The sequence below is a fragment of the Cercospora kikuchii genome, assembly GCF_019650295.1.
Source record: "Cercospora kikuchii DNA, contig_00005, whole genome shotgun sequence".
NCBI classification, from domain to species: domain Eukaryota; kingdom Fungi; phylum Ascomycota; class Dothideomycetes; order Mycosphaerellales; family Mycosphaerellaceae; genus Cercospora; species Cercospora kikuchii.
Genome location: NW_025408586.1, coordinates 780,713 through 792,011, shown reverse-complemented (window position 1 = coordinate 792,011; position 11,299 = coordinate 780,713). Strand labels below are relative to the sequence as shown.

Genomic DNA, 11,299 nt, shown 5'->3' with positions numbered 1-11,299 from the left:
CTCTGCGCGATTTCCGGTCATGCGCCAAAGGAAGCTGAGGGCTTTGTGTATGAGGCATTTTCGAGAGCTGGTCAGCGGCTAGCCCAGAAGCAGCAAATGGCGCGACACGATCCGCGTTTGACACGCACTCTTCTTCCACGCAGGACTGCATAGCAGAGCACATGCTGCGTGGTGCAGCACAGCTACTCACACCTGCGAGGACTCGAGAGCACGAGAACCTATGGCCGCATTAATTCTTCCATCATCGACGTCCGCTCTGACGGTGAGGTGAGCACAAGGTCACCCATTCGTCGCGTCGTGGACCGAATTGAAGCCTGCCCAAGCTTTTCCTAGCCGAAAACTTAAATGCTAGATCCCTTGCATGTGAGACTTCGCAACAACCACACGTGGAGGAGTTGAAGAAATGCACGAAACTTGTTCTCATGCTCCGCGCCATTCATTTCCTGCTTCAGGCCGCCGTCGCATGGCCCTCGTGGGATAATAAGCCATTGGAATGTGGTGGTCGTACATGCAACTCGGCGACTCCAGTGACATCCTTCTGGCTGGTCATTGGCCGCTCGTTTGGCATGTCAGACGCTATGCAGCAAGGGAAGAAGTGAAAGCCCGGGATACGCTCGAACGTGACTGGAGGTCGTCATTGTATATGTTTTTGAGTCAATGCTTCTGATGCACCTTATATGACTATCTTACTCCAGGCTTGCGCCCGATATCTGGTCCACAGACAGCGCAAAGCAGACGAGAAGGACACGGCCATGTGTTTCGATATTCGATTCCTCGAGGGCTTGAACCCCGCGAAGGCATGATATCCGCATTCTGTCAGATCTTGTTGACAGCACTTCGAAGAGCATTTTGCGGCCCCTGCGATGAGTCCGATCGTCCACGCAGGAACCTAAGCGCCTTCCTTATCCGAATCAAGGGACGACCGTAAGACCATGGAACTCATACAGACATGTCCGATGACTATGGCGGAAACGCTGACTTGGGATACCGGCCTTCGCAGCAGGAAGACGATCCTGAGAATGCGCGAGTTCCGCAAGCTTCAGCGAGGAAAATTCGATGCGATATCGACTCACTGCTGCATCGCGTGTGATACGCAAAGGCCAGTTGTTCCTGCGGCAATGTGTCTGCGGCTACAACGCAGCAACTGCTGTGGTGCGGCGTGTCTTCGAATACGGAATTGGCTGGTGATTGGAGGTTCGCAGGACCTTCAGAGCTTGTCGAGCAGTTTCCGCTTCCGCCTCTCCAACAGCTCAACCTCGACTTCCTCTGCAGTTGGTAATTTCCATGCTATGCCGTCTCCAGCGTCGCCGGGCAGAGATTCAAAGTCCCCGTCTGCAGCGTCGTCCTCGGCTTCAAGTGCCTCGAGCGCCTCTTTCTCTCTCTGCGCTTCGTGCTCCAGCAGCGTGCCGTCTTCTTCGTCCAGATTATAGCCGTAATACGCAGCATCGACACGCAACCTCAGGTCGTGTCTCGTCTCCTTGACTTCCTTCTCCGGTTTTGCCGTCGCAGCTTCGAACAATTCTTTGACACCAGGCAGTTCTCGCGCCCGGCCGAAATATCGATAGCCCTTCCCACCTCCCTCGATCACTCTCCCTTCATCGTCAGTCATTTTGCCGCCTCCACGCATGTAATTCGGCCCGCCTAGCTCTCGTATCCGCATCTCCCATTGCCATTTTTCCTTGAACAGCTTATTCAGCTCGTCGTTGATGTCGCGAATCTGAAAGTCACTCAAGGCCGGGTCCTGGATCTTGGAGACTTTCCGACTGATCTCCTTGAGCACTTGCCCTCGCCATCGCTCACAGGTGGGGATGTGTTCTTGCTGAGAGATGGCTTTCGGTCGCTTCGTGCGGTTGATGTCAACGATGCCCAGATCTGCTGCTTGCTGCGCCCGAAAGCGAAACAGCATCGACTGCGACTTTTCAGCATTGCGCGCCATGGTTGCGAACGTGCGGAGTAGGTCTGAAGGTGGACGCTGCCGTGAAGCAGTGTAAAGTCTGCAATGCGGCTTGCTGACCTGACTCGTGCTTTCTTGGCAATCTCAGTACGCGCCTGACCCCGGCAATCACCTCATCGCCCAGAGGCACTATCATATATAAAACATCCCACTGCACTTCTCACGCTCCTACTACTTCTTGAGGCCGCTACGATGCAGCTTTGCTTCAAGTCTGAACTTCATTGTGCCGTTTGAACAATCATGCTCGCTCTCCATTCTGCTAGAAATGGACCCACCTGCGTTCTACAAACTCGCACTCCTCCCGATAGCACGACACGACGGAACGCGATCGACTGTCGGAAGCAAGACTCAGACACAATGTCATCGAATCGGGCCCGCCAGCTATCGAGCCCACACTCGCTGCACGCCCTGCCACGCGGTCTACGACAAGTAGCAAAACTTTGAGATAGGCCAAGATAAACGATCTGCTACGCAGCATCGGCACCTTATCTTACAGCGAGCGTCCGCTACTTCCTTCCACAATGGGTCAAGATAGATCCACATGTCCCTCGCGTAGTCGAAAAAAGCTATGCTCTATGCAACCCAACGTTGTACATTGTTGCCCGGGCCGCCAGCACGGCGACGTTGGAGTTGCAATCGCATTGCGTGGCAGCGAGTTTCGAACTGTATAAAAACGCTTATGGGGTAGGTGTTTGAGTTTCCTGTCTCAATCGCCAAAATGGCTGTCAAGAGTCTCGTTTCCGCTTTTTGTCTGGCTGCTTCCGTAGCTGCCAATGCTATTCCGAGATCTGCAAGCATTTCTTTTGATCATGACATTGTAGCCGAAGCTGGAGGAGTGCACAATGTGCAGATCACTTACAACAGCCCACTGGACGGAGAGCTCTCGCTTCACTACGGCCCGTGTGAAGCGCAGTCCACCGATGACTGCCATCACGAATTGGGCAGGACACACGTTGGAACACACGCCTTGGCAAGAGGACACGAAGCGCATGCTGACCAGAGACCCAAAAAATTCGTCTGGCTTCCGCCAAGCGACATCACTTCTGGAGGGTGCCTTCATGCCTTTTCTGGTGCAACGCTCGTTGGACGATCTTCGCCGGTTACTGTGAAGTCGAGGAAGCAGAAGAGATGGCTGGCAGTAAGTTCTGACCCATATCATTGAGCATTTCGCGCCTGCTAACGTGACTAGGCTGCCGATATCATGGATGCAGAGGGCCCTTGGTTCGACGGCGTTGCATACTTGCAGGAGAAGGAACCTGATGAGAGGTTCGTTGCCGCAGCGAAGTCGAAGACTATTGGCATTCTGGGTGGAGGCATGTCTGGTTTGATGACATCTCACCTACTGGAAAGCGTTGGATTTCACGACTGGAAAATTATCGAAGCAAGTCAACGCATTGGCGGCCGTGTGCACACGAGCTACCTCAACGGCACTAAACCCAGTGATTACCAGTACCAGGAAATGGGACCAATGCGATTTCCAGTCAGCATCACCTATGACGATCCCGCCGAGACCATTCAAATCAACGATCACCGCATGGTCTTCCAGCTTGCAGACGAGCTCAACAAGCAAAATGGGAACGACTCTGAATATGCTGTGAACTTCATCCCTTGGATTCAGTCGGCAGCAAACGATCCATCGAGCACCTCAAGGCGTAGGCCGGATGGCACCGTCCCAGGAACAGCAGAAGTCGCGGCCAACTCAGCGTACTCCATCAACGCCAACTCTACCTATTCGAATGCCACTGCAGTGGCAGAAGCGGGAGCAGCATACGACGAGTGGATGGGCTTGGACAGAGAAGCCTTCCGCGCTATCGCAACCAATGTCTACCAAGCGCACAAATGGAGCGTTGAGAATGGATACTTTCATTTCAGTGAAGCCGGTTACCTCAACTACCGCCTTGGCATCGATGCCAACATCACAGATCAGGTCGACGACATCGCAGATACTGACGCCGCCTGGGCATACGACTCCGTATACTTCTCTGCCACCGAATGGCGAACAATCGACCAGGGGTTGTCTCGTCTCCCTCACGCTTTCACTCCCGCAGTAGAAGGTCGCATCCAATACAACACCACCGTACAAGGCCTCTCATGGAACGAAGAAACCAACAAAATGTCGGTCCAATACCGCAACAAAGACCTCTTCTCGCCAACCCCAGAATCCCAAGAATTCGACTACATTGTCGTAGCAGTCCCCTTCAGCAAAGTCCGACTCTGGCGTCTCCCATCCTACACCAACCTCCTCACTCGCGCCATCGCCCGACTCAACTACGACCCCTCCTGCAAAGTCGCCCTCCACTACAAAACCCGTTTCTGGGAACACCTCGAAAACCCAATAATCGGCGGCTGCGGCTCAACCAACATCCCCCAAATCAGCAGCATCTGCTACCCATCCTATAAAATCAACTCCACCGGCCCCGGCGTAATCCTCGGCTCCTACATTTCCGGCACAGGAGCCCGCTCCGTCGGCTCCATGACCGAGGAACAACACGTCGCACACGTGCAACGCGCCATGGTCGAAGTCCATGGCGAAATCGCAGCGGAACAATGGACGGGGAATTATGATAGAATTTGCTGGGAACATGAAGAATTCCAAGCTGGAGCTTGGTGTGGACCGATTGTAGGACAACAGGACCTCTACTTGCCTGCGTACTTTCATACGGAGAAGCATACAGTGTTTGTGGGCGAGCATACGAGTTATACGCATGCTTGGATTTTTTCGGCGCTGGATAGTGCTGTGAGGGGGACGACGCAGTTGTTGTTGGATATGGGACTTGTGGATGAAGCGAAGGAGATTGTGAATTTTTGGATGGCGAGGTGGATTGATTTGTAAGTAGTGTAGTAGAAGTCCAAGGTTGGAATCGATCACTTGCATGTGTATTCTTTCCGCTCTCAACTCAGCGAAAACCATTCCGTTCGGCATTTACTTCCCACGAACATCCTCCATTTTTTCCGTATTGTAGACATCAGTACCCGCACCTTTGGTACCACTAACCACCGAACTCCTCCTCCTTGCAACTTCCCTCGCCTCCTCGGTATCCTCATAGGGAATGAGCAATTCTCCCTTCTTGCCATACCTTCTCGGCTGCTCCTTGGCCACTCTGACGACATCGAAAGCGCCTTGAAAGCCATGCACCTTGTGGAATATTTCGTCCATCTCTTCTAGAGAGCGGTACGCAGTTTCGGGGAAGAAGAAGTAGACGCAAGGCACCATGAAAGTGTTGATGACGGCAAAGACGGTGTAGGTGTTGTATTTAATGTTGGCGAAGGCAACGGGTGTGACCATGACGACCATGAACTAGGAAACATTAGCTGGGAATTTGGGATAGGCATCTGTGGGGCAGGTACTCACATTAAAAATCCAGTTCGCCGTTGTGCTGATCGCGTTCGCTGGCGCACGAATGTCGAGTGGTGTAATTTCCGCGGGATAGAGCCATGTCATGCCTGCACAGTGGTAAGATTATTTGTTAGCAGATTCCTTTTGCACTTTTCTCTGGTTGGAGGGTACTGACCAAGCCAGCCGACAGCGAAGAAGCTGTTGAACACAAAGAGAAATACGGCTGCAGCGATTCCTGCTTGTTGACTTCGAGGATCCTCGGAAGGTATGGACGTCGTTCCCGCGAGGACGGCCATTGATGCAGCTTGTCCAATGGCGCCGAAAAGCATCAACTTGCGACGACCCACTTTCTCGATGGTGAAGATGGCGATTATGGAAGCTAGGAAGTACTCGGTACCGTTCAAAGCAGCGAGCAGTCGACTGAGGAACGGCGAAAGGCCAATCGAATTCTCGAAGATGGATGCGGCGTAGTATGTTATGATCTGCGTGTTGATTAGAAGGAATGGATGCGGATTGCATTTCTGTGTCACTCACGTTGATGCCTAGAAGAAACAAGTTAGACTCTGGAAGCTAGTGAATCATTCTCATCCCGACTCACCTGAGATCTGTTGGAACATCTGATTGACGTATGCGAGAGCTGTGCGATGGAAGTTCCTGTTGCGATTGAACTTGAAGCAGTCCATGAAGCTGCCCCTGGCCATCTCAAAGACAGTGTCTTTCACTGCCTTGAACTCAGCCTGAACCTTTGGATCATCTTCAGTTGTATCGTTGAGTGCGGTCAGAACCTCCAAGGCTTCAGCGTCTCTGCCCTTCAAAACAAGCCTGAGAACAAGATGAGCTTTAGGATTGTGTAGATCGAGTAAGGGTCAGACCTACCATCGCGGTGATTCAGGCAAACCTGGGATCAGTGCAACAATGAACAATGCCAAGATGATCTGGAACGCAATTGCTGTTGAATGTTAGTATTACCAAAAGACTAAATGTCACTTGCGAGGGCTCGGGCAGACTTACGGAAGCGCCACGAGATGGTGCTGGGCTCAAGGAAGCTGAACCCAAGATCGATCCAATACGAGAGCATGACACCGAACACGATGAGCGAACCCTCAATCATGACCATCTGGCCTCTTCGATGCGATTTGGAAGTCTCTGATTGCTACCTTGAGTTAGCGATGTGCGTGACCAGGGCGGCAACTTCTGGACTTCAGTATGCTTCTGATTGATGCAACTTACCCAAGTAGGAACAGTGGAAGTGTTCATGCCATTTCCAAATCCTGTGATCCATCTCGATGAGATGAGCTGACCAAGTTCGAAAGACGAGGCTTGAAGGGCAGCGCCCACTATCATGATAGCACTGCCAACCAGAATTGTCTTTTTACGACCAAGAAGATTGCCCAACCAGATGGTGGCCACAGCACCAAAGAAACATCCTAGAGTGTATCCACCGACAGTGATGCCCTGGATGTTGGAGACTTCGCTGGCTGTTCGACCTGTTCGTCCTGGATTTTGCGTATCGATTTCGGGAAAGTGGTCGAGGAAGGACGGCAAGGTCAACAACCCGCCTGCGCTAGATGATCAATACCGATTCAACTGTGGAGCCGCTCAGATAGATCGCATACCCATAACACCCTACCTTGGTGGTTAGTCTTGGCAGATCTGAAGTGAAGGTGAAAGTGGCAAGGACTCACCTGGTCATAACCAAACAAGGCGAAATCCACACCCGCCACGACGGCGATGGCGATGTTGAGGTGCAGGCCTCGCAGGCCGTAGAACTTCTTGCCCATCTTGCTCAATGAGTTTCGATGAAAGCCCACAATAAACCCCAGAAAAGAGCAAGATGAAGCTTAAGAGAAGGAAGATATCCAAGCGTTTTAACCATCGGCAGTCAAGCCACGCGAAGAAGCAGTGCATACGAGCGCCGGTCTGCCTCATCGAGCAATCCGGGCTGGGTATGATGCAGCCGTTGCTGGTACGAAGTTACCCAAGTGGCAAGCGGAAGCATCAAGGGGCGTGCGCCAGACTTTTGCTGCTTCTCAATGGCTGCACGTCGTTAAGGTTGGGCGTGGAGATGCGGAGAATGACGGGGTGCGCACATGCACGGCATGGAAGGCCTCGTGGAAGCGCGTCACAGAAGCTGGATATGGGAGGCCGAAATTATGGCGGAAACAGCGTGAGACGCTTGACATTTCCTTCCACGTGTTTGCAGTTCACGTAAGCGTCGTTCGCAGCTTTTCGAGGCTGGCGGTTGTTATCTGCCTCGGCTTGAAGGAGCTGAAACCGCGAGTTGGCGTGTTGGAAAGTCGCTGCTGTGCTGGAGGAGCCAAAGGTAATAAGCGGAGAGTCCGGGGATAGCCAATAGCGTATTCTTCGGCTGTTGTTGTGCAGCACTTGTGTCACACAAGTCTCCTTCACTTGCTTCTTGCTTGTGCATCACGCCTGCATAACCTCAACAACGCTCTTCTTGGGCATTTTACCGGACAGCACTTCGTCGGAGGACATACCACCTCTGCCTTGCATCTCAGGCGTGGGAATCGTGGATGCGGTTCCGATATACGTCCAGTGGCTGCGCCAGTCGTGCTCGTGGCTCGCCTCTGATTACCATCATCGCTTGAGAGGCATTTCGTAGAAGTCTTGCTGAGAGGTGGCGTCGACGAGGGCAAGAGATGTCGTTGTCCCAGCTTCCGACTCGCAGCAAGAACCTGCCCAAGCTGCCCAAGTGCAACTTGGGAGTCGCTTGGACGGACATGCCGTTGCCGGTCGCTCCGGTCAGGCTCCAATGTTTACAGTCCAGGTCCAATGTGTTGCATGACAGGCTCACATAGCCACAGGAGAATTGCGGCAGCCTGCAGACTAGAAGACAAGTGCAACCAACAACCAGTCTAATGAGTGCTCCTATACACAATTTCCTGATGGAATTGATGCAGCCTACATGCACGCGCCAAGGAGTGCACATGGGAGCGTTATGACTCCACTGCGACAACTTGCGACACCAGGATGAGGCCAGACAACGAGCGTCTAAACTTGGACAACTTGGCACGAAACCGCTCATTGAGCAGCGACATCCTATGTTGACATATCACTGCAGCAACGTCGATATACACATAACATGAGCAAAGAGACTGACATAAAAAGTGCTCGAACAACGCAGCATCGAATGCACCATGCCTACTACTCAGCAAACCAATTACGATCACATCACCAGACCTTCTGCACTGCAGCTCATTGCAGTCCCCATTTGCAACAATATTAGACTCATCCAAAGCCTCTTCCAATATAATGTCGGCGAGCGCAATCGCGAATCAGATCCAGTACCAAGACGCCTTCGCCAACAAGAAGCAGCAACATTCCAAGCTACACGAAGGCGGTAATACTTCGAACTCGGCAGAGCCCAAGTCTGACTTCAACGTCGGCAAGACCAATCTAGAAGATCCATTCAGATTCGACGACTCAGGATATCTCTCCAACGCATGCTACAACAGCAACAGCAACAGCAAGGGCAAAGGCAAATCCAACACTGATCAAGATGCTGTGGACGACGAGTCCGTTTACAGCACACCTGTCGGCCAAAGCAAAGTCGCAGCAGCTACAACAGCGTCTGGCTCGGCCGACACGCCGATTCCCTACAACAGCTACGACCCAACTGCTGACAACAACAATGTTGCAAAAGAGGATCGTGACTCCTCCTCGAAGCAGGTCGACGACTACGACAAAATCGTCAAAGTCATCCACGACCACATCACGCGGGAGTTGCCCGCATTGCCTCCACGGGAGCAGCAGCAGCAGCAGGAGTCGAAGCCGCAGTCGGTCGAGAGGGAGGGAGAGGCGAAGACCTGCTGTTGCGGACACAAAGCGGCTGAGGAGTCCGCCTCCACCGATGAGAAGGAGAGCGTTACTGGCGGAGTCAAAGAGCCCGCCGCCGAGGAGAAGGCCGTTGCCATTGAGCCCGAAGACGAGTCCGAGGGAAAGGAGGAGAAGGATGAGGGAGATGATACTGTGATTGTTACTCCGAAAGGTGGGAATTTGCTGGGTAGACATGTTTGGAGACATCTGCTAACTCAACGTAGTGACTGAGTCTGTCGCTGAGCCAGTTTAGGCTGATGAGAAGGTTGAGAAAGACACAGAGCATGTTGGGAGTGCTAAAGGGGAGGACACTGAGCAGAAGAAGGCCGTAGGCAAGGCTGAGGATGTCGAGAAGTGACTGAGATCCAACATTTCATGCCTGAGACTCATCTCGTAGTTCGGCCAACTGTGCGTACGATAACGAATAATGAATATATGAGAACGAGTGCAATTATCCGCAGTTACATCTTAGTCCGATGTCACACCTCGCTCGTTGCCCACATCACGATATGACAGCATTGAGAGAATGGAAGTTACACATGCCTAGTGCGTACAGTACTTACAGCCAACTCTGTAGCTGCCATTCAGTTCTACATTTACAAACCTCGCTTGAACGCATCAACACACTTTTCTCAACATTCCCTACCCTCTCCTCACAACATCCCCCTCCTCCAACCCCGATTCGCCAACTCCTCAATCTCCTTCACCTCCACCGGCCCCTTGACACTCTCATCACTCAACCCCTCCACCACCGCCTCAGCAACCAAATCCGCCTTCAACGGCTTCGCCCCACCAGCCCCCATCAACCAAGTCAAATTCCCTCCCGTCAGCGAATTCACAATAAAACCCCCATACGTAACCGCCGCCATCGGCATCGTAAACGTTCGACTCGAATCAAACAAAAAGCCCGGCCGGAAAAATAAATTCCTCATCTTTGGAAAATTCGTCGCAATCGAATCCTCCGCTTCCCGTTTCGTCTTGATATATCTCGCAGGTAAAATCGGTGCTCCCGCCGCAGCGGAAATGTATGCGAAACTTTTGACTCCGGCTTCGTTTGCTTCTCTTGCTAATACGATTGCGGAATCGCGATTCATGAGTTCGTAGGTGATTTGTCCGTCTTGTTCTCCCGGTTCAATTGCAGCGCCCTTTTGCATGGGATTTGTGTTTCCGCCTTGCTTCGTGGGACTGAAAGCGCGGCGGAGACCCGAGATGGGGGATTCTTTGCCTTGGAGGACGCCTTTGTAGTCGGCTTCGAGGAGGATTCCCATGCTGTGGATTACGTGGTCGGCGGATTGGAGGTCGGTTGCGTAGGTGGAGGGTTGGAGAATGTTGGCGCTGCGCCAGGTGACGGATTTGGACCAGGTTGGGGCTGTGGTGTGGGACGAGACGGCGGGCCAGGAGGGTTCGCCGGAGCGGCTGTAGGGAGTGTGGTGTTAGTGATTTGAGCAATGGGAGAACTGAAGATGGGAACAGCTGTACCTGATTGAGACGACGTCCCAGTCTCGGGCTACAGCAGCTTTACATATTCTGCTGCCGAGAAAGCCGTTGCCGCCGCAGACGACGAGCTTCTTCTTTGCTGCTGTGGTAGCCATTGGGAAAACCAATGGCTAATCTTCTCCTTCGTATTAGCTCTTTCGGTATTGTGACCACAAATCCGTGTGCTCTCAGTCGACTTGAGCGGAGGTAGATGACAGCCAATGATGGAGAGTGTGGAAGAATGTCAAAGAAGATGTTGGAGAACGCGTCAACTTTCACGAGATGGTGAGAAGCTCTGGTCGAGCTCCAGCAGATCGTTTACATCATGCAGTGGACCTTATCTTAGCGCCATCGGCTCATTAAATTTTGACGAGAGCAGTCCAATATTTGACGCCAGTGGTGAGATGTTCACGCGAGCAAGGCGCCATTCGGAAGCTCTATGCCCACTTTTTCATATCTATCTTCTATTCAGTAAATGCTAAGCTGGCTCATCAAACTTCGGAGCCACGAGCAGTCATCGATACCGGGTACCTCCATGGACCTGCACTTGCTCTAGCATGAACTCTCCTCCGAAGCAGCTACTCAATGAGCATAGCAGTCCCGGCGATAATTGCATTCAATGCCTAAATGCACGTTCAATCATCGAAACCTCCTTGATAAACCTGGTGCGATTGCAATTGACCTCAGATTCGCTT

The 11,299-nt window shown here is 52.4% G+C and overlaps 5 protein-coding genes across 5 annotated transcripts; 2 read left to right on the top strand and 3 right to left on the bottom strand.

Annotated features, from left to right (window-relative positions):
- Nucleotides 1-1,207: 1,207 nt before the first annotated feature.
- On the bottom strand, nucleotides 1,208-1,936 carry CKM354_000809800 (uncharacterized protein; the record flags this gene model as incomplete). The annotated part of the gene is made up of 1 exon (XM_044803466.1): nucleotides 1,208-1,936. One exon carries the CDS (start codon nucleotides 1,934-1,936, stop codon nucleotides 1,208-1,210), a length of 729 nt encoding a protein of 242 aa, XP_044659401.1.
- Nucleotides 1,937-2,672: 736 nt separating this feature from the next.
- Nucleotides 2,673-4,787, top strand: CKM354_000809700 (uncharacterized protein; the record flags this gene model as incomplete). Its single annotated transcript, XM_044803465.1, has 2 exons — nucleotides 2,673-3,092; nucleotides 3,144-4,787. 2 exons carry the CDS (start codon nucleotides 2,673-2,675, stop codon nucleotides 4,785-4,787), a joined length of 2,064 nt encoding a protein of 687 aa, XP_044659400.1.
- A 90-nt stretch (nucleotides 4,788-4,877) lies between these two features.
- CKM354_000809600 (uncharacterized protein) lies at nucleotides 4,878-7,072 on the bottom strand (the record flags this gene model as incomplete). Its single annotated transcript, XM_044803464.1, has 10 exons — nucleotides 4,878-5,252; nucleotides 5,307-5,398; nucleotides 5,467-5,773; nucleotides 5,826-5,833; nucleotides 5,890-6,113; nucleotides 6,168-6,240; nucleotides 6,303-6,444; nucleotides 6,522-6,855; nucleotides 6,908-6,921; nucleotides 6,977-7,072. 10 exons carry the CDS (start codon nucleotides 7,070-7,072, stop codon nucleotides 4,878-4,880), a joined length of 1,665 nt encoding a protein of 554 aa, XP_044659399.1.
- Nucleotides 7,073-8,564: 1,492 nt separating this feature from the next.
- On the top strand, nucleotides 8,565-9,381 carry CKM354_000809500 (uncharacterized protein; the record flags this gene model as incomplete). Its single annotated transcript, XM_044803463.1, has 2 exons — nucleotides 8,565-9,300; nucleotides 9,353-9,381. 2 exons carry the CDS (start codon nucleotides 8,565-8,567, stop codon nucleotides 9,379-9,381), a joined length of 765 nt encoding a protein of 254 aa, XP_044659398.1.
- A 400-nt stretch (nucleotides 9,382-9,781) lies between these two features.
- CKM354_000809400 (ubiquinone biosynthesis protein COQ11) lies at nucleotides 9,782-10,720 on the bottom strand (the record flags this gene model as incomplete). Its single annotated transcript, XM_044803462.1, has 2 exons — nucleotides 9,782-10,544; nucleotides 10,608-10,720. 2 exons carry the CDS (start codon nucleotides 10,718-10,720, stop codon nucleotides 9,782-9,784), a joined length of 876 nt encoding a protein of 291 aa, XP_044659397.1.
- Nucleotides 10,721-11,299: the final 579 nt, after the last annotated feature.